Source organism: Protopterus annectens, chromosome 1.part0 (assembly GCF_019279795.1).
Source record: "Protopterus annectens isolate FY-2018-M chromosome 1.part0, PAN1.0, whole genome shotgun sequence".
Lineage (NCBI taxonomy): Eukaryota > Metazoa > Chordata > Ceratodontiformes > Protopteridae > Protopterus > Protopterus annectens.
This window is the reverse complement of record NC_056725.1, coordinates 74,262,996-74,289,000: the sequence shown is the minus strand read 5'-3', so window position 1 is coordinate 74,289,000 and position 26,005 is coordinate 74,262,996. Positions and strand designations below refer to the sequence as shown.

Sequence of the window (26,005 nt, the reverse complement as noted above, 5' to 3'; positions counted from 1 at the left end):
TTCCAAAAATATTAATTTGTCCCTTCAGCCTCTGACTGATGTTCTCTCTAGAGTGTTGGACTTCTTCAGGGAGCGATATGTGAAAACTTATTTGTTTTTGAGGAGACCGAGAGACTTGCAGTCTCACCAGGTCCTGTTGTGATAAAGCAGGTTTGTGATAAAGGAGCAAAACGATAGACCACTACAACACAGAGTCCTTGGTTAAAAGAATCGAAAATATAGCAAACAGACAAACTTTGGACTCAGAATAAAATTAAAAGTTTATTTTCAGACCATAAAAATACTAGCAAAACAGTGTGTTCTTATATAGTGACAAAAAATGCTTTAATTACTTAAAAGCACTTAACTCAATGAGCAATTGATTGATGCAATTTAAAGACATGTACTCACTGAGAGTATGGGCAGTATAAGGATAACATAAATTCATCTCGAAACATTTATTATTTATTTACAAATACATATAAAGGTAACATTTTATGACAAATGGAAAAGGCACCTAGATAAAATGTATACAAAACTAGTATCGAATATATGCCATTTTTTCAAAGTGTAAAATGGAACAAAATAAATTAATATATCGATAAAGATATACATATAAGGTTAAACCATGGACTTACAAAACTAAACGAAATATAAATAAAAGGGGAAAAAAAACTTATGTAAGGTATATGCTTCTATTATAATGTAATGTCATAAATACTATGTGTACATTCTTTATAAGGCTCATCTGCGTGCGTTAAGATAGGGTTTTATGGAAACATAGAGGTTTAAACCTGGAGAATAATGCCCTTTTAACCTCAATATCCATTTCAATTCCTTTAATTCTAACAGATTCAAATAGTCTCCACCTCTACTATTGGGTTCTACAATTTCTAATACCCTAAACTCAAAAGAATGACTTGGAAAGCATTGCACATGTTTAGCCAAAGCATTCAATTCATTCAATTTCTTTGTCATATGTATGGTTGTAAATTCTGTGTTTAAGCTCCTACATAAAATGCAGGACAATGTACACATGTAGCTAAATAAATTAGTCCTAAACTATCGCAAGTTATATATACATATATTCTATACTCATGTTTAAAAGTTTTTATACTGTTTTTTATATTTATACTTTATACTTATACTCTCAGTGAGTATATGTTTTAAATTGCAGCATTTTTATTAAGGTTTTAATTGTTCTCAATCAATTGCTCATTGAGTTAAGAAGTAATTAAAGCATTTTTGTCACTATATAAGAACACACTGTTTGCTAGTATTTTTATGGTCTGATTTTATTCTACAGTCGTGCTGAGTCCAAAGTTTGTCTGTTTGCTATAAGGACTCTATTATATCTCTGTCTTAGTACCACCACAACGCACAACATGACAAATCCTAATGTGGAATTGGATTATGTTCCAGAACCGAGGATACCACGTAGAAAAGAACAATGGACAACAATGCTAAATGATGAATTTAATCCTTTATTGGATCTGGACCTTAGAGCACCGAATGGTAATCATATTGACATTAACACTGATAACCTAGAAATGTTTAATTCTAAATTCAAAACCTTAGAAACCACCTCTATAGTTTCCGCTTTTGTTCAACTAAAAAAAAACATATGGAAGCATGTATTCGTTTCAAGCTCATTCCCCGAGGTATGCGCATACTTTGTATGCCAACCTATGGTGACACTCACCCTATTCTACTTAAGAGATGGCAGGAGCTAAATCTAGAAACGAGTATGAAATATATCCAGTTACTAATTGATTATTTTGCCCCCAAAAAAAGATCACTTTCAACAAAGAATGGACAATTTGTATAATCAGGTTACCACCTGAAGAGGATGCCTCAGGAGACAATTTCACCACACACCACTTCCAAATCAAAGGGAAGTTCAAAAAGGATGGGCCGTTTGGAAAGTACGTGCCAAACAGCACACATACCCTTTTTGCCGTATCTCTAAAATTTGTTTCAGAGAAGAAATTGGCAGCACTGGGAGCTGGCAAGAAGAAGCAAGCTGTCAGGGGAGGAAAACGAAGCCTTTCAGAGAAGGCGACAAAAACTGTAGAAACTCAGCTCTTTTTTAACATGTCAAGGTATGTTTTATCTGTACATGATGAAGAGTTACTTAACAGAGGATTGATGTTTGTACCATCACAGGGCAGCATCCTCTCTGATTTATTGATGGATCTCAGAATGTTCGGACGCTCTATAGCGTTGAAAATATTTTTTAAATCAAAATGTTCTGATAATGATAGTAGTACAGCAAATGAGGTAACTCTGTTTAAAAGAAAAAGTTCTTTTTCCCCCATATTACCGGGGCATGTTGAATTATTCATAAAACTTTGTGAAAAAGATATTTATGAATACTGTACTAATACAAAGAAAAAATGCATGTATTTTAATATGTCCAAGGAATTACAAACCTCTTTACATGCTTTGACTAACAATCCTTCTATAACTTTAGTGCCTAGGAGGAGGAGGGGGCATTTTTTTGACAGTATGACCTATCAGCTTTTAATGTTGGATTTGTTAAAAAAAAAAAACCTGTTAGAAATAGATGCAGCAAAGATGACAAAAATTGTAGCTGGTATAAAGATGAGATATAGATTTATATGAATATTTTTCAATAGATAATCCACGGGTGCCCATAATTAAAGGGTTACCAAAAATGCACAAAGGCGTCCTACCCCCTAAGACCCATTGTAGCTAGTGAAAAATGGGCAACTGAGAAAATTTCTGTATACTTGGAAAAGACTATGAGACCTTTAATAAACGAAATTCCAAGTATACTAAAAGACGCCTACCAATTATTGGAATCCTTAAATTCTATTGATAAAATATTGGTTAAAGGAGAACATCTTTTAGTTACTATGGACGTAAATAGTTTATTCAAGCTGTAAGAGAATTGCTATCAGTTTTCCCACACTTAAAAAGGAATGATGTTATTTTGATTTGTCAACTTTTGGACCTTGTTTTGAGCAATAATGTGTTTGCCTTTGAGGGGTGCCTGTATCTACAGACCTCAGGGGTAGCTAGTAATGTATAAATGGGAGAAGGATTATGTTTTTACCCATCCTTTGTTTAAGAAAGTTGTGGCTTATTACCGTTTTGTCGATTATATTTTATTGATTTGGGAAGGTTCCATAGAGGAATTTTATGGTTTCAAGAATTATTTAGAAACCACAACTACCTTTCTTAGATTTACAGCACAGGTCTCATATGAATCAGTTAATTTTCTGGACGTGACTTTGGATATAAGGAATGGCAAATTAAGCTCTACTTTATTTAGAAAAACTTGTTGGATTAACACCATATTACGCTACGATAGCATGCACCCACGCTATGTTTACAAAGGCATAGTTAAAAGTCAGTTTATCAGGTTATCAAAAATTTGTAAAGACTCAGCAGACTTGATTTTAGAGGCAGACAAACTGGAATGTCTACTCTTAGATAGACAATATGATGCAAATTTAGTAAGAACAATCAGGGCGCAAGTACTGAAAGACGTAGAGATACCAGTACAAACAGCATATGCTTGCTCCTATAGTAAAGGCACCAAGAATGTTTTTCTTTCCTCAGGAAAGTTGAGTCTTGTTACAACCTATATGAATGACAGTTGTAACATTAGGGAAATAATAAACAATAATTGGAAGGTGTTAATGACAGATGTTTTCACACAACAACTGGTAGGAAAAGTCCCTCATTTTACATATAGGAATAATAAAAATCTTAAAAGATTGCTTTGTGACAAGTCAATTAATATCAAATCGAAGCCTAGGGAAAAATTAGGGACTTTCCCTTGTAAACATTGTAATTACTGTAAGTTTATTACCAAAGAACAAATATATACACATCCAGAAATAAAATATACCTTTAAACCTAGGTTTTCAGCTACTTGCGATAGTTTAGGACTAATTTATTTAGCTACATGTGTACATTGTCCTGCATTTAAACACAGAATTTACAACCATACATATGACAAAGCTTTGGCTAAACATGTGCAATGCTTTCCAAGTCATTCTTTTGAGTTTAGGGTATTAGAAATTGTAGAACCCAATAGTAGAGGTGGAGACTATTTGAATCTGTTAGAATTAAAAATGAAATGGATATTTAGGGTTAAAAGGGCATTATTCTCCAGGTTTAAACCTCTATGTTTCCATAAAACCCTATAGATGAGCCTTATAAAGAATGTACACATAGTATTTATGACATTACATTATAATAGAAGCATACACCTTACATAAGGTTTTTTTCCCCTTTTATTTATATTTAGTTTAGTTTTGCAAGTCCATGGTTTAACCTGGGCTTATTTACTTACATATATATGTATATCTTTATCGATATATTAATTTATTTTGTTTCATTTTACACTTTGAAAAAATGGCATATATTCGATACTAGTTTTGTATACATTTTATCTAGGTGCCTTTTCCATTTGTTACAAAATGTTTCTTATACTGTTTATTAATCCACTTTGCCTGCATCTTATCTAAACACCTTTATATGTATTTGTAAATAAATAATAAATGTTTCGAGATGAATTTAGTATGAAAGTATAGTAATTAAGTTTTTTATTATATATACATATATTCTATACTCATGTTAAAAGTTTTTATACTGTTTTTTATACTGTTATCCTTATACTGCCCATACTCTCAGTGAGTATATGTCTTTAAATTGCAGTGCATTTTTAATTAAGGTTTTTAATTGTTCTCAATCAATTGCTCATTGAGTTAAGTGCTTTTAAGTAATTAAAGCATTTTTTGTCACTATATAAGAACACACTGTTTTGCTAGCATTTTTATGGTTTGAGGAAGCGTACGTGTGAGTATACCTTGGCTTCTAAAAGCTTGAAAAAAGAACGCGAAAGCGCTTACCAAATAAACTTTTAATTTTATTCTACATTTGTGCTGAGTCCAAAGTTTGTCTGTTTGCTAGGTTTGTGATAAAGTTGGTTTGCAGAGTGTCTCATTATCCTTTCCAGACTCTGTTTTTATGTAGGACTTACTCTGCCAGCTAAAACTGAGTTTTCTTCAAAAGATCAGTTTCTGTAGCATGGTTTCTGCTTTTTCATATCCAGCACAAATTCAGTCTTGAAACCCTTTACAAGCACTGTGTAGTAATTTCAAACCTAAAACAGCCTGTTGCTTTTAATTCAAAAATGAATAACTGTTCCTTGGAGATGGCTACTGGGCCTAAGTGCTTGACTAGCCCACAGTCTAACTTTTTGAAGGTTAACATTTCCCAGCAACTCTGGAAGCCAAGATTTTAAAATGTCACCACATTGCTCCTTCTCACTTTCTACGCGAGTCGGTGAATCTGTATCATTTTTTGACTTAATTTCTCCACATTTTCATGTTGCTGTTTTCTCTGGAGTGTTGGACTTCTTCTGGGTGCGAACTTGAACTTGGACGTGGTCTTTCCATATTCATAAAGGATGCGCACATCTCCAGACTAGTAGCCCAACATAACTCATCTGAGATACTTCAGGTGCAGCTAACAATGGGTAAGACAGCAATTCAGATCGTAGCCTGCTATAGGTTCCCAACCATGTCCCAAGACCCACACAACACGTTCCCAAGCACCCTGGGGAATATTGGGGTCCAACCTAACACTGTCATACTGGGCAACTTCAACTACCCCTCCATTAACTAGGAAAACTACTCCTGTACCAATGTACTTGCCCAACGTTTCCTGGAATTCATTAATTCCAATGCCCTGACCAGCTCGTTCTTATCCCCACTAGAGGTAACAATATCCTTGAACTGGTCATTACTAATGAATAGTCAACTCCTCCCTGGTTAGATCCGACCACAAACTAATCACCTTGAACCCCCCCCCCCCCCCGCAAAGGTAACCACTATGAAAAACTTCTCCAAAACTAACTTTGGGCTCCTAAAAACAGAGGTGGCTAGGTTGGTTCCTAAAAACAGAGGTGGCTGACTTCACGGAACCTATGTAAATGGACATCAGTTGCATGACCGCCGAATCATACACCAATGCACTGTATGAACATGTACACAAATGCATGGATCTTGCCATACCCAGCAGAAACAAGATGCTGTCCTCCAAAAAAAGGAAGCCAATCTGGTGGTCCCCTGCCATAAACAAGCTCTACAACAGGAGGAGGAAACTGATGCAGAATAAGGTGAAGTCTCAAGACTGGAAAAACTTCCTTATCAGCCTCAACAAAAAGTTGAGATCCCTCATCAAATCCTGTAAAGCCAGCTATGAAAGCAGAATTGCAGTAGACAGAAAAAAAAAACACAAGGCCTTCTATAGTTATGTAAATAATCTCCACGGCAATATCCAGATTTGCTCTGAGCTACTGCACAATGGTACCTCCTATACCCAGCCAACAGATATTGCCAATATACTGGCCGACAGATTCAGTGCCAACTTTACCCCCCCCCCCAAGGGACCAGTCACAATACCAGTAGATTGCCAAGCACCCAGTGTTACTGCTGCACAGGTTAAAACAGCACTGTCCAAGGCCAAGAATACAGCTTCTATGGGACCTGACAGTATCCCTGGCTATGTTCTACATGAACTACAGAATGAACTGGAACCTCACCTGTGTGCCCTGTTCAATCACAGCCTCGCTTCAGACTTTGTCCCTACCAAATGGCACACTGCTACAGTCATCCCCCTTCACAAAGGAGGAGCAACTACAGACCCTGGGAATGATTGCCCCATTAGCCTGATGAGTCTGATCTGCAAAGCTGTGGAACTCGTCATCTTGGACCTAATAAACAAGGATATAGGGAGTCTCTAATCTCTGGATTCCGCACAGTTTGTTTTTGTGAAGGGTAGATCATGCCTGCTCAACTTCTTTGAGTCAGTCCCCAGAGCTGTGGATGAAGGCAAGGTGGTTCATACAGTGTACCTTGATCTGGCCAAGGCCTTTGATACCATTCCCCACTCAGGAATCTTAGAAAACTCACTAAGCTAGGCATCAACCCCTATATCACTAGGTGGGTTGCAAATTGGCAGATGGGTAGAACCCACAGTGTGAAAGTAGCTGACTCCAAGTCAGACTGCCGACCAGTCATGAGTGGAGTCCCACAAGGTTCGGTCCTGGGTCCTTTCCTGTTTGGTATCTACTTCTCTGAAGTCTAGGCCAACATGAAGGGACTCTGGCTGACGTTCACAGGCAATTGCAAGTTGGAAGCTATTATTAACTCCGAGTGATGTTGACATCCTACAAAAAGGCCTTGCTGAGACCAATGACTGGTGTCGGAACCAAGGCCTTAAGCTCCATGCCAAAAAATGGGTCATCATCCCGTTTGGGAAAAACCCAGTTTCCATGAATTACCACATTGATGGTAGTCCACTGAACACAGAAGGCGTTATAAGAGATCTGGGAACACAGGTTGACCGCAACCTCTCTTTTGACCACCACATTGCCACTGTGGTTAGAAAGTCCTATGTGGCACATCTCATTATTAAGGGTTTTCCATCCAGGAAGAAAGAGGTCATTCTCTCCCTCTACTCTTCCCTTATTAGGCCAGTCATTAAGTACAATGCCCCATTTGGCATGTACCTCACTAAACAGCTGCAACAACTGGAGAGGCTGCAGAAGTACCTCACAAAAAGGATCCTAGGCCTTAAACATTTGTCCTATATGGACAGACTAAAAAAACTCCAACTATTCTCTCTCTCATATCGCCTATTTAGAGGCGATCTCTGCTTGACTTACAAAGCCATGCCTGACCCAGCTCTGTTAGAAGTGCTACAGCTAAAGAATTCCCAATCCCTCCACGCCACATGCTCCAGAGACCTCAACCTCATTACCACAATCAACAGAACATGCTGGAGGAACAGGTTCATAACCCAGAGACTGCCCATGCTAGAGAATAGACTTCCCATACATGCCAAACAGAGCACCTCACTGGCCCTCTTGTGGAGAAATCTTAATGAGTGAATTGGAAATAGAAAATTCACCCTAGGGATCATTCCAGTAGCTTTACTCGACAGAGGCACTGGGAACTAAGGTCAGGTGGCACGATGCCAGGGTAATCCTATGGGCTAGGCTTGTAAAGGCCCCAGGGCCATTAGCCTAGTGCACACCTATGAACTTCTTGTGAAGTGCTATGTTGGAGGTGACACTCTCAGACTGAACTCTGCATGGAGTAGTCTTTCATGATTAGTAATGACTGCAGTTTTCACTACAAATTCTTGATGTGCATGTTTTAAATCTTAGCGCTGCTGTTATCCTAACTTCTGTTTGGGTAGCAGTGCAGGGAACTTTAGTTTAACATCTGTACTTAACTTTAAAGTATACTGATTTCCTATTGGTGATGCACAAACTCTGATCATCCAAGAGAATGCAGGAGTCCTTGAATTAATCCTGACACCACATCAGATTATACTCAAAGGTAACAGAACTTGAGCAAGAGGGAGTGTATAAACATTTGCGAATTGATGAAGCATCAGCAATAAAATATGTACAAATGTGAATAAAACGTAGTAAGGAGTACTTTAGAAGGCTCAAATTAATTCTGAAAACAGGGTCGACATCTATGAACAAAACAAAGCTATAAACCAATTTGCTCTTCCTGTCCAAACTTACAGTTTTGGAGTAATTGACTGGCCCCCAAATGTGTTGGATAGATTAGATAGGAAAACAAGAAAGATGCTTCATGCTCACCAAATGATTTATAAAAATCAATGCATACCAAGGTTATATATTCCCCATTCCGAAGAAGGGATGGGTCTCTCTGAATTTGATTACATGTACAGATCTGCAGTCATGAGACTCAACACATATCTGCTGACCTCACAAGACCCAAATGTAGTGAAAGTTTTGAAACCTGAGGAGAATAAATCTAAGATGACTGCCCTGATTAGGCTAGCAGAATCATACCGGCATCAAGCAGGAATGGAAATCAAACCACAAGTGGATAAAAACTAGGCAGCAACTGAATGTGCCAAAACAACAAAAGAGAGAATATAAGGTGAAGGACTAGATAAGAAGGCAAGAAATGTGGAAAGTGCATAAATATAGTTGTAAGTAGTAGAAAACTTTTGGAAGAACCTCATGTTGATCAGGAACAAACGCAGGAATGGTTAAGGAGAGGCAAATTCAAACCAAGAGATGAAAGGTTAATATTGGCGGCACAACATAGTGGGCTACGTACATGTTGGTTTACAAAGTCCATTGAACATGTTGAAGAAAGACTAATGTAGGTTTTGTAAAACAGAATTGGAAACAGTTGCCCACCTCATTGCTGGTTGCGACATATTAAAGGCAGAAGGACTGTATACTGAAAGGCATAATAATGTGGCGTGACTGTTGCACCAGGGATTGTGCAAACATTATGGTATTGAAGTGGCTGAAAAACACTTGAAACATGAGCCATAAAGCAGCATAGAAAGTGATGGTCTGCATCACGTGGGATCATCCATTGCTAACAGTTCAAAAGATAGATGCTAGGAAACCAGATATAGTGGTCCAAGAAAAGAAGACAAAAGTAACATTGATCATTAAAATCACCACACGTACAAAGAGAGACAAAGTCATACAGTATTAGGATTGCAAGAAGAAACGAGAGCAATGTGGAAGAAAGATACCCAGATAGTTCAAATAGTAGTAGGAGCAACGGGTCTCTTGTATAAGAGTTAACAATCATATTTAGATATGCTACCAATACATGTAACTCCATACGAATTGCAGGAGTCGTCATTACTGGGCACATTGCAGGTGCTGCGAAGAGCACTTTTGGCTGACATCAAAGATTGAAACAATACAAATTTCATGAAGTGTAATCATACTTTGACTTAGGAATGGGGTCCATTCCCATCATTGTACATGGAGAAATTAAAAAAAAAAAGGAGTAACATTGTGAAGAACATCTTAGTGTTTCACTGTTGCAGTCATTACATTTGGGTTATCTGCTTGCAGTTGGCCCTCAGTCGGCCTGATTAACAAAGTCTTGGGTCCTGCGTTGGTTGCTGCCCTTCTTCCATGACGTCAGGTCATCAGGGGTATAAACATGCAGCCGACGTCATTACATCAGTCTTTCTTGCTGCGGTGCCCGAAGCAGAAGCAGTTCGCAAGTGCTGGTCGGCCGACTCTTGAAATTTTTAGTTTTCGAGTTTCAGAACCAGTCTTCAACTAAAACTAAGTACCCCATTGGGGAAACCTTTTACTTGCTCCTTACCGAGGTCAGTAAAAGTTAATAATTGCATTACTTGTGGTAAGCAAATACCTCCTAAAGATTTTCAGTCGTACTGTATTCCTTGCCTAGGCCCTGACCAAGACGTACCTTGCGGTCGGTTTTGTGCTTTATTTAATCAGCACACTATCAGTCATCAGTATATTTTCGCCTCTAAATATTTCGGTTCTCCGTTTAATTATCCAGAAATGTCGGTTAGCCATCCGACTACCAGGATTCCAAAAAAATGCAAAGATAAAGACCGAGACAGGCCGAGGTCCAAAAACTGCTGACGACGCTTCTCCTAAGCCAGTCGCCAGTTCGCTGGTACTCAGTGAGGCACTTTTGCAACCCCTGATACCCGCTACTTCTGATTTGCAGGCCTCTACTGAGACCCATTTGGAGTCCGGTATGCCGTGAGATGTTTCTACTACGGAACCCGCAGATGTCTCTACCTTGGATGGGTCCAGAGCCGCTGTGCAGGCACCGGTTTCGGAGGGTGTATTCAGGTCTACGGACTTGCATATTAAACCGCCTCCTTCTTCACTTAGGCCTAAATCTAGAACCATGCCTAAAAAAACGACGCCCAGGCCACATGCTTAGGCCTCTGTGCCTAAAAAACAAATGATAAGAATGGCTGAAGATCTAATAACTCTAATCAGGGGTAGCCAACCCCCGCCTTTCTAAGAGGCCCAGGACCAAAGTGGTTTATGAATCTTCTGACCAGGATTCTGTTTTTTCTAATTCTTCTGATGATCTGGATTTGCCCTTATCTACTTATGAGGATTCTGATGCAGAGGACACCATTCCCTCTGCTTCCCCTCCAGAAGATTTTCTTTTGGGGAAACCTTATATACTCTAAGGAAGCATTTCCACTGGGAAAGCCAGGATTTTTCTGATTCAAAAAAGAGGCTTAGGGATTTCTTACTCCTACCTCGGCATAGTCCTTTAGCTATTCCTCCTGTACTAGACATTGTTGTTGATGCTTTTTCGGAATCTAGTTTGGTCCCTGATTCCTTGCCTCCTGCTCCCAGAAAACCAGACAGATACTACATGGTCCCCGAGTCACACAAGTTCCTCTTTAAAAATCCTATTGCGGATCCAGAAAATATTTCACAGGGCCCCAAGGGCATTAAGGCTTCTAATGCTAAAAATCCTATCCCTTCTGATAGAGACTCCAGGGCACTGGATAGATGGGGTAAGAAGGTTTACAGTTTTGCAACCTTGCCCATTAGGACTTTAAACTGCCAATTTCATATGTTAAAGTATCTGCAACATGTTATTGGATTGCTTAAACAGAAAATTATGTTGATTCCTGACTGTGTGGAAAATAAAGAATTACAGGATTTGATGCATTCTGCTGAACAAGTTGGAAAACATACTTTGCAATGTGGCTTTGATTCATTAGAGGCCACTTGCAGGGCCGCTGTTACTGGGTCTGTGCTCAGAAGGCATGCTTGGCTTAAGGAGAGCAATATTTGCCTGATCATGTTAAAGCTAAATTGTTAGATGCTCCTTTAAATCAGGACCACCTGTTTGGCAACAAGGCTGAGGAAGTTCTTAAAAGATGGAAGATAAAGCTAAATCTATGCAAACTGTTAAAGATTTCTTACAAGTTCAGCCTCCCTAGATTTAGTAGATACTGGCCCTCTAAGAATTGGTCCTTTCTAGCCCCTTCCAGGTATTCTTAAGCCAAACCCAGACAGCAAATACTCCAGGTTTCAGTCCCAGGGAACACACAGGTCTAAGCAGTGGGGGAGCCTCCACTTCCTAATCTGAGAGTAATAAAACTCCAGCTCTATTCAGTCGCTTACCGCTTGCTCAGAGGTGACCTATGAGGCCACCCAGAGCCCATGAATGATTTCACTTCATAAATCAAATCATCATCAATCAATCGAGATCAGAGATCTTCACACGGAGAACTAAACCTGACCATACGCAGGCTGGAGGGATTAGGATGGATTCCAAACCCTCCCCATGCTGTGAAACAAAATTACGTAATCAAACGTAAGAGCGAGATGAGGCAGAGCACTGGAGAAAGAGAAACCAATGGAAATCGATGATGGGGGACAGCAGATTATACCACCCTGTCACTGTTCAGTGTGTGACAGCATTGGAGCAAAATAATGGGTATAGTTCCCCATACTAACTAAAAGGGGTGTGTTTTCAACAAAGCGCATGGGCTAGGCTTATAAATGCCCTCGGGCAGATAGCCTAGTATGAACCTATGAACCCCTATGGTAAACTGTCTCAATGACTTTTTAAAATTTCCAAGCACTTATCAACTGACTGCCCCTTTGGGGGGAAAGATTGCTCTTCATGCAAAGAACTGGGAACTCATTATGCAGGATAAATGGGTTTTAAATATAGTGTCCCAGGGATACAGATTTCACTTCCACACGCCAACACCAAGCGGGTGGCCGGACCTACCCCCAAATCAGTGGGCAAAGGCCCAAAAACAAGTACTTTCCCTCTTAAGCATGGGGACTATTCATCTGGTACCAGAAAAGGAAAAGGGACAAGGTTTCTTCTCGAGACTTTTCCTGGTACCCAGAAAAGACCATTCATGGCGTCCTATCCTGGACCTGTCTACTCTAAACACCTTTTTTGGAGATTGCAAAATTCAAGATGCTTACTCTTCACCAATAACTTCCTACGCTAGGCAAAGATGCCTGGTTGGCAACACTAGATTTAAAAGAAGCATACTTGCACTTCCCAATCAGGGAATCTTGCAGAAGATACTTACGCTTCAAAGCAGGCTACGTGCACTATCAGTTCTCTGCACTGCCCTTTGGCTTATCTACTGCGTCCAGGGTATTCACAAAGTGCCTAGCTCCAGTTTTTGCATTCTGCAGGCAAAGAAATATTCAACTATACCCATACCTGGATTGTCTAATTCAGGCAGAAAGCCAGGATATACTTTTGAATCATCTGGCCTTTGTCCAAAGGGTTCTAACTTGTCTGGGGTACACCATAAACGAAAAGAAATCACACCTGGTACCCTGTCAACAAATTGTATTCCTGGGAGCAAGCTTGAATACAACTTCCCAGATGGCCTACCGCACGCCAGAGAAACAAATTCATTTGACAACCTACTTCAAACACGTGGCCACAAAAACCCTTCTATCTGCAAGGCAAATACTGCATGCCTTTGGGTTCATGGCCTCCTGCATTCTTCTCATTCCATATGCAAGACTGCATATGAGAAAACTACAGTGGTATATAAAAAGCCTATGGTGTCAACATTCTCAGGATCTAGAAGCAATGATTCCTATCATATCTTGCCTGCACCTAGAGTTCCTTTGGTGGGCATAGGCCTGCCACCAAAACAAGGAACTACCTTTCACACCACCCCCTGCCGCCCAAACCCTAACAACAGATGCATCAGGCTATGCATGGGGGGCTCACCTGGCAGGGAAGTGCATTCAGGGCAAATGGAACCCAAGTCAAATGCACCTGCATATCAGTCAAAAAGAAATGTTATCTGTACAGAATGCTCTGACAGCCTTCAAGGACCACATTCTTCCAGGACAACTAATGGTAAAGACAGACAACACCACTGTTATGTGGTACATAAACAAGCAGGGCGGTACACATTCTTACCCCCTCTGCAGACTAGCCATGGCATTGTGGAACACAGCCTTGAGCTACCAAGTGCACCTCCAAGCTCAATTCCTGCCAGGAAAGTTAAATACACTGGCAGACGGACTAAGCAGAAACCTCATGGACCCACACGATTGGAAACTGGAACCAAGGATTTTCAGCATGTTGACAAGCAAATGGGGGAGCCCGGATATAGACCTGTTTGCCACTCCCCAGAACTACCAATTGGACACATTTTGCACAAGGACTCCCCACAAACAAGCCTGGAAAGTGGATGCTTTGTCCTTCAGCTGGAAAAACCTACCAGTCTATGCCTTCCCCCCTGTGCCTCTGCTCTCCAAAGTACTACTAAAAATCAAACGGGACAAACCAAGGATGATTTTGATTGCTCCAGACTGACCACGCCAACACTGGTACCCCCTCCTGCGCAGTGTGTCACGGTTTTCCCCCATGGCATTGCCTCAGACTCCTTTCCTGTTGTCTCAGCAGGAGAACCAGATTCTGCACCCTCAGCTTCTAACACTGAACCTTGCAGCCTGGCTAATTACATAATCGCTTCTTTACCATCACTCAGTAAACCTGTGATGGATATCATTTTAGAGGCAAGGAGGCCTAGCACTAGAAAATCCTGTGCTGAAAAATGGAAAAGATTCTGTGCCTGGAACCAATCTCAAAGGATGAGCACAGCATCTCAGATTTTACTATACTTAACTGTGATGCTTCACAAGGGCCTGTCTTTTTCCTCCATTAAAATCCACGCCTCAGCCATTTCAGCTCATTATAACACAGAACCCCCCCCCTCTTCTCTCATCCACTGCTCAAGCATTTCCTCAGAGGGGCCAAACATTTGCGACCACCCAGGAGAGCTCCAACCCCAGCCTGGGACCTTAACTTTGTTTTGGAGAAACTCGCTCTACCTCCTTTCGAGCCAGCTGCTACTACAGACTTAAAATTTCTTTCTTGGAAAACAGCTTTCCTTTTAGCAATCACTTCAGCTAGAAGGGTATCTGAATTACAGGCCCTTATGGCAGTGGAGCCTTTCGTCATCTTTCATGCGGACAGGGTGTCTCCTTTGAACCAATCCATCCTTCATGCCCAAGGTGGTATCCAGTGTGGCTCTTAATCAGTCCATTCATTTGCCAGCCTTCTTTCCCAATCCACAGAACAAAGGGAAACGGATACTGCAATCTTTAGATGTGCACAGGCAACTCAGATTCTACTTGGATAGGACTAAATCTCAAAGGAAATCCAAACAACTGCTGGTAGCATTTGCTGCAGGGGCAGAGGGGAAGGCTATTTCAAAGCAAACCATTTCTAAATGGATAGGCCATTGCATTCATTTCGGCTGTAAGCACCATGGAAAACTTATTGTCCAGAGGATCAGACCTCTGTCCACCAGGGCTGCATCTACCTTTACAACCTTTCTCAGATGTGTCTTTACCCAGGGACATCCTAGAAGCTGCTACCTGGAGTTCTGTACATACTTTCACCAAGCATTACCATTTACCAATTTTCTCTAAATCCAGAGCTGGCTTTGCCATTGCAGTCTTGCAGGGCCTTATAGCTGGTCCTAATGCTATCTAAATTCCTCCTCCCAACCACAGCTTTGGGAATCTACCCAAATGTAATGACTGCAACAGTGAAACACAAAGAACATAGTACAGTTGTGTACACTTACCATAAATGTAGATATTTGAGTGTATTCACTGTTGCAGTCCTGGTTACCCTCCCTCCAGCCCCCTAACTTCTTTTGGCTATAACTCTGTTTTCCTTACTATGCTTAAAAGCCTTTTGGGTGTATTTGCTTTTTTTCTTGGAGGTATATCATTGTACTTTTATATTTAATTGCTCCCCATTAGGGGGGCACCTGACATCTGGGGCAAGAAAAACTGATGTAATGGCGTCTGCTGGATGTTTTATACCCTGACGAGCTGACTTCATGGAAGAAGGGACAGCAACCGACACAGGACCCAAACTTTGTTAATCGGGCTGACTGAGGGCTACCTGCAAGCAGATAATCCAAATGTAGTGACTGTAACAGTGAATACACTCTTAACATCTACATTTATGGTAAGTGTACACAACTGTACTTTGTCCTGCTGTCATATGTAGTTTGGTTGTTCAGCTTCACTTAACCATAAAGGTATATAATAAACAATATGCACTTTGAACAACAGCTTGTTTAAAGAACAATTTGTACTTTTTTGAGGATGAGCGAACCACATGTACTTCTGGAGGTGCTACAAAGTTCAGTGCATGCCTAGAGATCACTTAAGTCATTACTGATGTTAGTCACTGCTACACTAGGCCAAGCTACATGTCATATCCTGTCAAGGATACAACAGCCAGCCTCCAAAGCTTGAGGTCTCCTTCTACATGCCCAAACCGTTACCTCTGTTACTATGCATGGGTGCCCTGAATCCATATAACTTGGGCGACTCCAGCAGTGATTATTCGGGCATCTACAGTTATGGCAAGTTTACTTACACAGCTGTGCTTTACTACATTTATGCAGTTTGGAGATAAATGTGCTTTTTTAGATTATGTTGCTGCTTAAATTCTGACTGAATTTAATATTTAGAGTACATCACTTTTTATCTGCATTAAAGTTGTGTTTTCCCTCATATATTTTCCTCAGGATCTTTTTTATGTATAGTATTTCATTCATACTGTAAATATCTAATGCAAAAATGTGGACTTAGTGTTGTACAGTTTACAGTTTATCTACAAAACTTTCATGCATGTTGCTAAATCTCAAACTAACTTAATGTATTTTGCAAGAAATAAGTTACCAAACTGGCAAAATTCTGAATGGATACAGGCAGATAACATGGTCGTAGTTATGTTCCTGCAAAATTCTCAAGGTCTTCCATCACCCATATGTTGCTACTTAAATATTGCATCTCCAAGGTAATGCAGCTTAATACAGCTTTAGGAAAGGGGAATACAACTGTTGTCCCCAAGGTTGTGTTACCGCCAAAGTGGCAAGCTCTATGTATGGAAGTTGTTAATGGGATGTGGAGATTGTCTCCCTTTACAAAAAATAACTTTGGCACATTATTCACTGTTTGATTCAGCATCCTGCCTTTTAATTTACTGTTCAATGGACTTCGGTATGGTGTCTTTAAATTTATTAACCTGAAGAGATGGTTTTGCAACATTTTCCTAGTACATCTGCATTTTAAGTTTACCTCTTATTTTAAATTATGTACTTTAGATGCAGGGGTAAGTAAAATAACTTCTGAGGGATAAAAACTACTAACTTTTGTATATTCAAAAAGTGTGTGTGCTCAGTACATGATGCACATATTTCCATCTCGCCAGTAACACTGTTTAGTCCTCTTGTGTTCCTAATCTGGGCAGCAATATGCAATGTCCTGTAGCCATTCATTTAGGACTGAAGGGGAAAAAGCTACATTTTGTTATTAGTTTTGCAGTCAGTAGCCTGCTACAGCTTCTAGATACTTTCTTCTTTGACAAAACTAAACTTTGCCTGAGGATGTCTTAAAAAAAAATATTTTGAGGTCCAGTATACCTACATGCTTATGCAAAACTTATTGGCACGCCAATAGATTTAGGGCAGAAAGGCCAGTTGTATATAAATTTTTATTTGATGTTATTTCCTTTATTCATAAGTTCTATAGACTGTTTTGGTTTTATTGTCATTTTTATTTTAACATGCAGATATTCTGGTTCTTTTGGCTTTGTTCACAGATGCCGCTCCATAAATACCCACCCCGGCTGTGGGAAGTACTAAAGTTAAAGGAAGGTATTTACAGCCGCTTACCAGCTCACTACCTTCGATCAATTCAGGAGACCAAGGAACCTACCCCTGTACATTGGAAACCCCATGGAGTCAAGTACAAACTTAATCCCAAAACTGGACAGCGTGAACGAGTGCAGGATGTACCCATACCAATATACTATCCACCTGAATCCCAGAAAGGTCTTTGGGGTGGAGAAGGATATATCCAAGGGTTTCGGTATGCCAACAATGACAAGGTGAGACTTCTTTTAGTTGGAGAAATGACAAATGTTATTTAGCACTATTAGTGTAGGTCATTTATGCGAATTCTGTAGGCTACAGAGTATAAGGTAGTGGCATGAATTCTACTGAGTATAGATTGATGAGTATTCTGCTCAGACTCCATATGAAAGACTCAGTGTTTTATTAAGTCACTTTGACTCAACACCCTCTTTCATTCATTTCAAATTCTAGTGCTGGGGTTTGTGAGATAAAGGTAGTTAAACTGGTGGGTGAGTCAGTTGTCACTCATCCAGGTCTTCTCTTAGGCCTGCCAGCCCGCTCTGTCTGTAATGATAGATGCTTCAGACTTTGCCAGGGGAGCTGTGTCCAAGGGAGTGAAAGTACAGGGTCTGCGAACAAACAAAAACAAGTTAAAACCTATAAATGTAAATGAAATGATGGTTGTAGTAAATGCTGTCAAATCTCTGTACCATCTTTGGATTACAGGCCCTCTGTTGGTAATCTCAAAAAAAAATGCCACAGTGATGTGGTACATAAACACTGCCAAACCAGATCCTGCCTTTGTTAAAGATCAGCTGTGGTAGCCTAGGATGTAGCAACTCGATTCTCTTTTTTCCCAACAGGCTACTTATATTCCATCAGAGAAAAAAATTTTAGCAGAAAATGTATTTATTTTATTTATTTAGTTATCTTTTGTTAACCAGGTTAGTCTCACTAGGCTAGTTGTCTTTTTCAGGGGAGACTGGAGGTTGTAGTTATAGTAGTGGGGGGAAATTTGGCCAGGGCATTGGGAAACTTCCCTGCTTGTCATTTTTTGTGAGTGGGACCCATTTTGTAAGAGCACTTCCTGTTTCCATTCCAGGCGCAGAAGCAACCCGGAGAAACAGGGAGACAGATGGAGAGAGGAGATGATGGAGTGGTGCACAAAGTGAAGGAGAAAGCAAATATTGAGACTGAAGAATGTGTGCAGGATTCTAGGAAATGTTTCAAAGAAACCTGTTTGGAGATGAGTCAGCAAATGATGATGGCTGTATAATTACAACCCTCCAGTTGCGAAGGTCACAGGATGATTTACTTAAAGAAATGGTGCTGCAGAGTGATCCAGAAAATGACGGAGATGATGTTCATCGTGGATACAGCTGCAGTAATCGCAGATGGGTTCTCTGCCATCAGGCGGTCCCTCGGTCGGCCGAATTCCAAAGTCTTGGTCCGGCGTCGGTTGTCGTCGCTTTCTCTTCTGACGTCAGAGAGGCCAGAGTATATAAGACACAGCCGACGCCATGTTCTTCAGTCTTTTTTGCCGCACGGTGCCCGAAGCAGAAGCAGTTCGCAAGTGCCGGTCGGCCAGCTCCTGAATTACGAAAATTTTGGAAACCGAAGTCTTCATTAAAGCTAAGTACCCGTTGAACCTTTTCTTGCCTCAGACCGATGTCAGAAAAAGTTAATAATTGTATTTCTTGTGGGAAGCAAATACCGCATAAGGATTTCCATTCCCTCTGCATACCTTGTTTAGGCCCAGACCACGGCGCCTTGGGCTGTCGCTATGCTACCTTCAATAAACGCACTATTAAGCGTCGGGCGGAGTTCGCCCAACACTATTTTGGTAAAGCTTTCGATTATAAGATGTCGTCAGACACTCCGACTACCGTTTTGTCCAAAAAACGCAAGAAGGACCGACATGCGAGGCCCGCGGTCCCCGCCGACACCACGCCAAAACAGGCTACACGTGGTCCGGTTCTCAGCAAGACGCCTTTGCAGTCCCTGACTACCGACGACACTCCTTTGGCGGTGTCCTCTGTACCCGAGACCGCTGGGACCTCGGCCCTTTCCCAGACTACAACCACCGAAGCCTTTGTTAATGTTGAGCCTACTAATGTGGACAGGTCCACCTCCACCCATGGTGTCTTTAGACCCTCATCTTCTTTTTCTATTAAGGCCTTTACTAAATCCAAGGCAGCCAGGCATCCCAAGAGGCCTGTTGCACAGGGCCCATCCCCAGGTCCCATACCTAAAAAACAGATGCTTAAAATGGCTGAGGATTTAATTACTCTTATCAGAGGTTTTCAACCCCCTCCAGACAAGAGACCCAGAGTGGAGGAAGATTCTCCTTCTGATCAGGGATCCATTTTATCAGAACACTCTGATGTAGAGGAACACTCTTACTCCCCTTTTGAGGATTCGGATGCAGAGCAGTCCATCCCTTCTGTATCCCCTCCTGAGGATTTTTCCTTTGGGGAAACCTTGCACACCTTGAGGGAACACTTCCATTGGGAAGGCCAAGACTTTTCAGATTCTAAGAAAAGACTTAGGGAATTTCTTTTGTTACCTCAACACAGACCTCTGGCAATACCCCCTGTATTGGACATACTTGATGATGTTTATTCGGAGGCTTGCCTTAACCCGGATTCTCTGCCTCCTGCACCAGTCAAACCTGATAGGTACTACAGAGTACCTAACTCTCACCAATTTCTCTTCAAAAGCCATAATGCTGACCCTGAAACCATTTCACAAGGCCCCAAGGGATTGAAGGCCTCCACTGCCAAGAACCCTCTTCCTGCAGAAAGAGAGTCAAGATCTTTAGAAAGGTGGGGAAAAAAGGTATATTACCTCGGCCACCCTAGCCATGAGGGCCTTAAATTGTCAGTTTCATATGCTTAAATATCAACAGTTCCTGTTATCACAATTAAGGAATAAAATGTTTCAACCTGAACAACCAGATTTGAAGGAGTTACAGGATATGATGTATAGTGCAGAGCAAGTGGGTAAACATACTTTACAATGTGGTTATGATGCCCTAGAGGCCTCAAGTAGAGCGGCTGCTACAGGATCAGTCATTCGCAGACATGCCTGGCTTAGAGAACAAAACTTACCTGATCATGTGAAAGCTAAACTTCTAGATGCTCCTTTACAAAAGGATGTGCTGTTTGGTACTAATGCTGAGGAGATACTACGGAAAATGGAGGAAAAAGCCAAATCTATGCAAACTGTCAAAGCCTTTTACAGGTCCAACCTCCACGTTTAGCAGAAATTGGCCTTCAAAAACTGGTCCTTTCCAGCCACTGACAAGCCCCAAAGAGGTAGATACAGGCGCACAAGGGGCAGAGGGCAATCGCAAGGATCATATAGAGGCCGACAATGGCAAACTCCAGCACCAAGAGGTGGCGAGGACAGTGCACAACAATACAGGAAGCAAACCCAATGACTCCCTCATTTCCATGCCAAGCATGTCTCAGCTGGCAGCACCTTTGGGAGGAAAGCTAGCATTATTTGCAGGCAATTGGCATTTTGTCACAACAGACAAATGGATCCTGGACTTTATAAACAGAGGCTACAAATTTCAATTTCACACTCTTCCAAAAATGAGAGGCATGCCAAACCTGCCACTGAATCAAAGGGCAGAGGCACAACTACAAATTTCAAAGCTCATAAGCATGAGAGCTATTCAAGAGGTACCTACTCACGAACAAGGTCAAGGTTTCTATTCAAGACTTTTTCTGGTACCAAGGAAAGGAACCGACTGGAGACCCATTTTGGACTTATCTATCCTAAACACATTTCTACTGCACCAAAATTCAAGATGCTCACATTACAGCAACTTCTTCCCATGCTGGGCAAGGGGTTTTGGCTGGTAACATTGGACCTCAAGGAGGCATACCTGCATGTCCCAATCAGAAAAAGCTGCAGAAGATACCTCAGATTTCTTGCAGGTTCAATCCACTATCAATTCTCTGCATTGCCCTTTGGCTTATCTACTGCCCAGAGTATTCACAAAGTGCCTGGCATCAGTGATTGCCTACTGCAGACTTCAAGGGATACAAATTTACCCTTATTTGGACGACTGCCTGATCCAAGCGGACAGCAAGAACATACTTCTGGAACATCTGGCATATGTGACACGGTTAATGCATGCTCTGGGATACACAATCAACAAAGAGAAATCAAGGCTAACACCATCTCAGAAAATAATTTTCCTGGGTGCCAACTTGGACACAAACACCCAGATGGCCTACCTACGCCAGAAAAACAGGGTCAACTATCTCAGTACTTCAAAATACTAGAAAAAAGTACCAGGCTTACTGCAAGGAAAATCCTGCAGGCTCTGGGATTCATGGCATCTTGCATTCTTTTAATCCCATGTGCAAAGCTGCATATGAGGAAACTTCAGTGGTACCTATCAAACCTATGGTCTCAACACAGTCACAGTTTGGAAACAATAATACCAATAATCCCATGTTTGCAAAGGAATTTCTATGGTGGGCCCAAGCATGTCAAGCAAACACAGGCCTCCCATTCTGCAAGCCTCAAGCAAAGCAAGTTATCACAACAGACGCCTCAGATTACGCCTGGGGACAGGTGCATCCAGGGCAAATGGTCCCAAAAGGAAAAGCACCTTCACATCAGTCAAAAAGAAATGCTAGCAGTAATAAATGCAATTACAGCTTTCAAGGACTTCCTGCATCCAGGACAATTACTAATAAGAACAGTCAACACCACAGTAATGTGGTACATAAACAAACAAGGAGGAACACATTCATATCCCTTGTGCAGACTAGCCATGACTCTCTGGAACTTGGCTCTGGAATGGCAAATCGAACTTCAAGCACAGTACCTGCCAGGATTGGAAAATACGCTGGCAGACAATTTAAGCAGAAATATGACAGATCCACACGAATGAAAGTTACATCCTCAGGTGTTTACAGAAATAATCCAAGTGTGGGGGAGGCCAGACATGGATCTTTTTGCCTCCCACAGGAATCATCAATTGGAAAAGTTTTGTTAGAGGACCTTTCATCCAAAGGCCTGGAGAGTGGACGCCCTTTCATTCAGTTGAACAGCATGGACAGTTTACGCATTTCCACCTCTGCCCAAGGTGCTTTTGAAAGCAAGAGCAGACAGACCGAAGATGATACTGATTGCTCCAGATTGGCCAAGACAACACTGGTACCCACTGCTGAGGAGCCTAACACATACTCCCCCCCTGGTCCCTGCCTCTAATGCCTCTTCTGCTGACTCAGCACAGCTACAAAACTCTTCACAGTCAGCTGAAAACACTCAATCTCGCTGCATGGAAAATCCCTTGACACCACAACAGACCCTACTCTCCAAGGAGGTTCAGGATGTCATTTTGGAGGCCAGAAGGCCATCTACTAGAAAAGCTTACTCCGCAAAATGGAAGCGGTTTTGTTCTTGGAATGAGAAAACAGGCCAGGACCCTAAAAAACTGAACTTGCCTCAGGTATTACAGTATCTAGCTGAGCTGCTGAACAGTGGACTTTCATTTTCTTCCATAAAAATCCATGCCTCAGCCATTTCTGCAGAATTCAACACGGATCCTCCTTTATTTTCTCACCCACTCTTACGACAGTTCCTCAGAGGGGCTAAGAATATAAGACCACCAAGGAGACAACCAATACCAGCCTGGGATCTTAATTACATACTAGAAAAGTTAACATTGCCTCCTTTTGAACCAGCTGCCTCTACAGATTTGCAGTATTTGTCCTGGAAAACTGCCTTCCTTCTGGCTATCACTTCAGCTCGTAGAGTTTTGGAGCTACAGGCCCTCATGGCGGTGCAGCCTTTTCTCATTTTCCATCAGGACAGGGTTGCCCTTCGTACCAACCCATCATTTATGCCTAAAGTGGTATCCAGGGTAGCTTTAAATCAGGCCATACACCTTCCTACCTTTTACCCCAATCCTCAAAACAAAGGGGAAAGGCTACTACATTCTTTAGACATCCATAGGCAGCTACGTTACTATTTGGACAGAACAAAGTCCTTCAGGAAATCAGAACAACTCTTTGTGTCCTGTGCTGTAGGGGCTCAAGGGAAGCCAGTTTCCAAGCAGACTATTTCAAAGTGGATAGGACACTGCATACGGTTTTATTATTCCTATCATGGGAAATCTGTTCCTACAGGTATCAGATCACACTCCACCAGGGCCACAGCTACCTCTACAGCCTTCCTCAGAGGAGTTCCTACCAAAGATATTTTGGAGGCAGCCACTTGGAGTTCTGTACATACCTTCACAAAACACTACCACCTGCCTTTATATTCCAGAACAAGAGCAGGCTTTGCCACTGCTGTTTTGCAGGGCATTCTGGCTCAACCCAGTTCCTCCTAGTACCTACCACCCTGTGCGTAGCTTTGGGACTCTACCCATCTGTGATTACTGCAGCTGTATGCACGATGAACATAGTACAGTTTTGTACCTACCATAAATGTAGATGTTCGAGTGCTAATACAGCTGCAGTACAGGTTTTCCTCCCTCCTTCCCCACTTGGTAAAGACATGGGGCCTAACAACCCCTTCATACAACCTGACTGGGCTATCCTTCTTTGGTTTATTTGCTTCCATCCACTTATTTTGGATTATATTGCATTACTTGTATATATACATATAAGCATAGTTTATGTATTGCCTTCCTTCTGGGGGCACCTGACATCTGGGGCAAGAAAGACTGAAGAACATGGCGTCGGCTGTGTCTTATATACTCTGGCCTCTCTGACGTCAGAAGAGAAAGCGACGACAACCGGCCTTGGACCAAGACTTTGGAATGGCAGAGAACCCATCTGTGATTACTGCAGCTATATTAGCACTCGAACATCTACATTTATGGTAAGTACAAAACTGTACTTTTCCTGGGGAGACATGGGGAAAATACAAAAGGAGGATGCAGTGACAATCCTGAAGAACAGTGGTGCAGAGAAAGTAAAAGAAGGCAAAAGGTGAGTAGCAGAAAAGAAGGCAGAAGAAACGGAAGTGTGTTGTAAGGATACAAAGTTAAAGAAGATAAATAAATGGACAGTTTTATGAAGTGTAGGACAGTTTGCATCCAAAGGAACTACTAAAAGCACGAGGTAAGAGCATTTATTCTTATTAAGAGACATTTTGTGACATATTTTCAGACTGTTTTTCAATGGAAAATTTTCTTGGTGAATATGAACAAATGAAACTGTGTAACCCATGGATTCTTTATATGATAAAAGCATTTACCAGGGAAACAAAAAAGAAGGTTCATGCACAGTTACAAACAGAGGTAGAAGGAGAGACCTTGGTGGCTGGGATTATAATATTGTGTTAAAAATAAGAAGAGAAAAATTATACCTTTACCAAGCATGATAAATGTGTTTGTGGAAAAGGATATTTGATAAGAGCTTTGACAAAAGAAAATATTACATTTGCAGGGAGATGGGACATGATGCAAAAATTATGAATTGAAATGTTATAAATGTAACAAAGAAAGTGAAGAAAAAGAACAAAGAGAAGAAATTTTAGTAGTAGTAGAAATAGAAGAAAAATTAGATGAGAAAAAAATATGCCATAGAAGAAGGTTCTGAAATAATTGATGAAGACATAAATTGGGAGATGATAAAAAAGGGAGAAAAGAAATATATTGGAAAAAGGATACATGACAGAAAAAGAAAATGTAATAGGATAAGTACAAAATAAAAAAGGGAATGGATGAGAAAAATATATAGAGCTAAAGATTTGGGCTTGGTATAATGGTTAAGTTGTTTGACTCGCACAAGGTACATGCTTGATTCTCCCCTTTGGGAATGAAATTGATTAGGCTTAGAATGGCCTATTAAGAAAACTAGCCTAGTAATTAGCTATGAAATGATGAAACCATGAGTCTGTGGAAGAGGGAAAATTAAAATTTTAGAGTGCATTTTGTAAATGTGAATAAGAAGAAGAATATATTAAGAAAAGTAGGAATTCTTGAGTGGTGTAATCCATGTGATGTAGCTGTAATTATATTAGAAGACTGAGATTTTTTTAACAAATTAATATTATGAACAGAGAGACTATGGGGAGGAACGATGATCTGGAGTTTGGGAAATGAGGGATGTTCTGGAATAGCCATATTCTGTAGACGTATAGTAAAGATATTAGCTGCAACTTTAGCAAAAATGGGAAGATTAACCAGTGTAGATTTAAAGTGGAAAGTATATAGAATTATAACATCATATGCCTATACTACCTGTAAAGAAACAGAAAGCTTAATCAGATTGTAGACCTATGTAGTGATAAATATATATATTATAATAACAAGGCACTTTAATTGTGATTTAAGAAGCAAGAATAAAAGAAAGGAGATGGTACAAGCAAAATGTTATAAGATGTGATAATTTAAAATTATGGGGCAAAAATTCATGGACTTACAAAAGGGGTATGTGTAGCACTGAAATAGTATCGGAAGGTTTAGTTATAGAAGTTAGTTGAAACAGGATTTTCTGATCATCTTGCAATATGGCTAGCGATTTAAAGG

General features: G+C 40.8%; 1 protein-coding gene across 2 annotated transcripts in view; it reads left to right on the top strand.

Annotated features, from left to right (window-relative positions):
- The window catches only part of MRPL28 (mitochondrial ribosomal protein L28), a 435,965-nt gene that overhangs the window by 64,111 nt on the left and 345,849 nt on the right, over positions 1-26,005 (top strand). Inside the window, exon 2 of one of the 2 annotated variants that reach the window (XM_044084818.1) lies at positions 17,463-17,750. In XM_044084818.1, the coding sequence (XP_043940753.1) occupies positions 17,463-17,750 (288 nt within the window). Of the gene's footprint in view, positions 1-17,449; positions 17,751-26,005 lie in introns of both variants that reach the window. The other variant, XM_044084810.1, reaches the window with a different exon arrangement.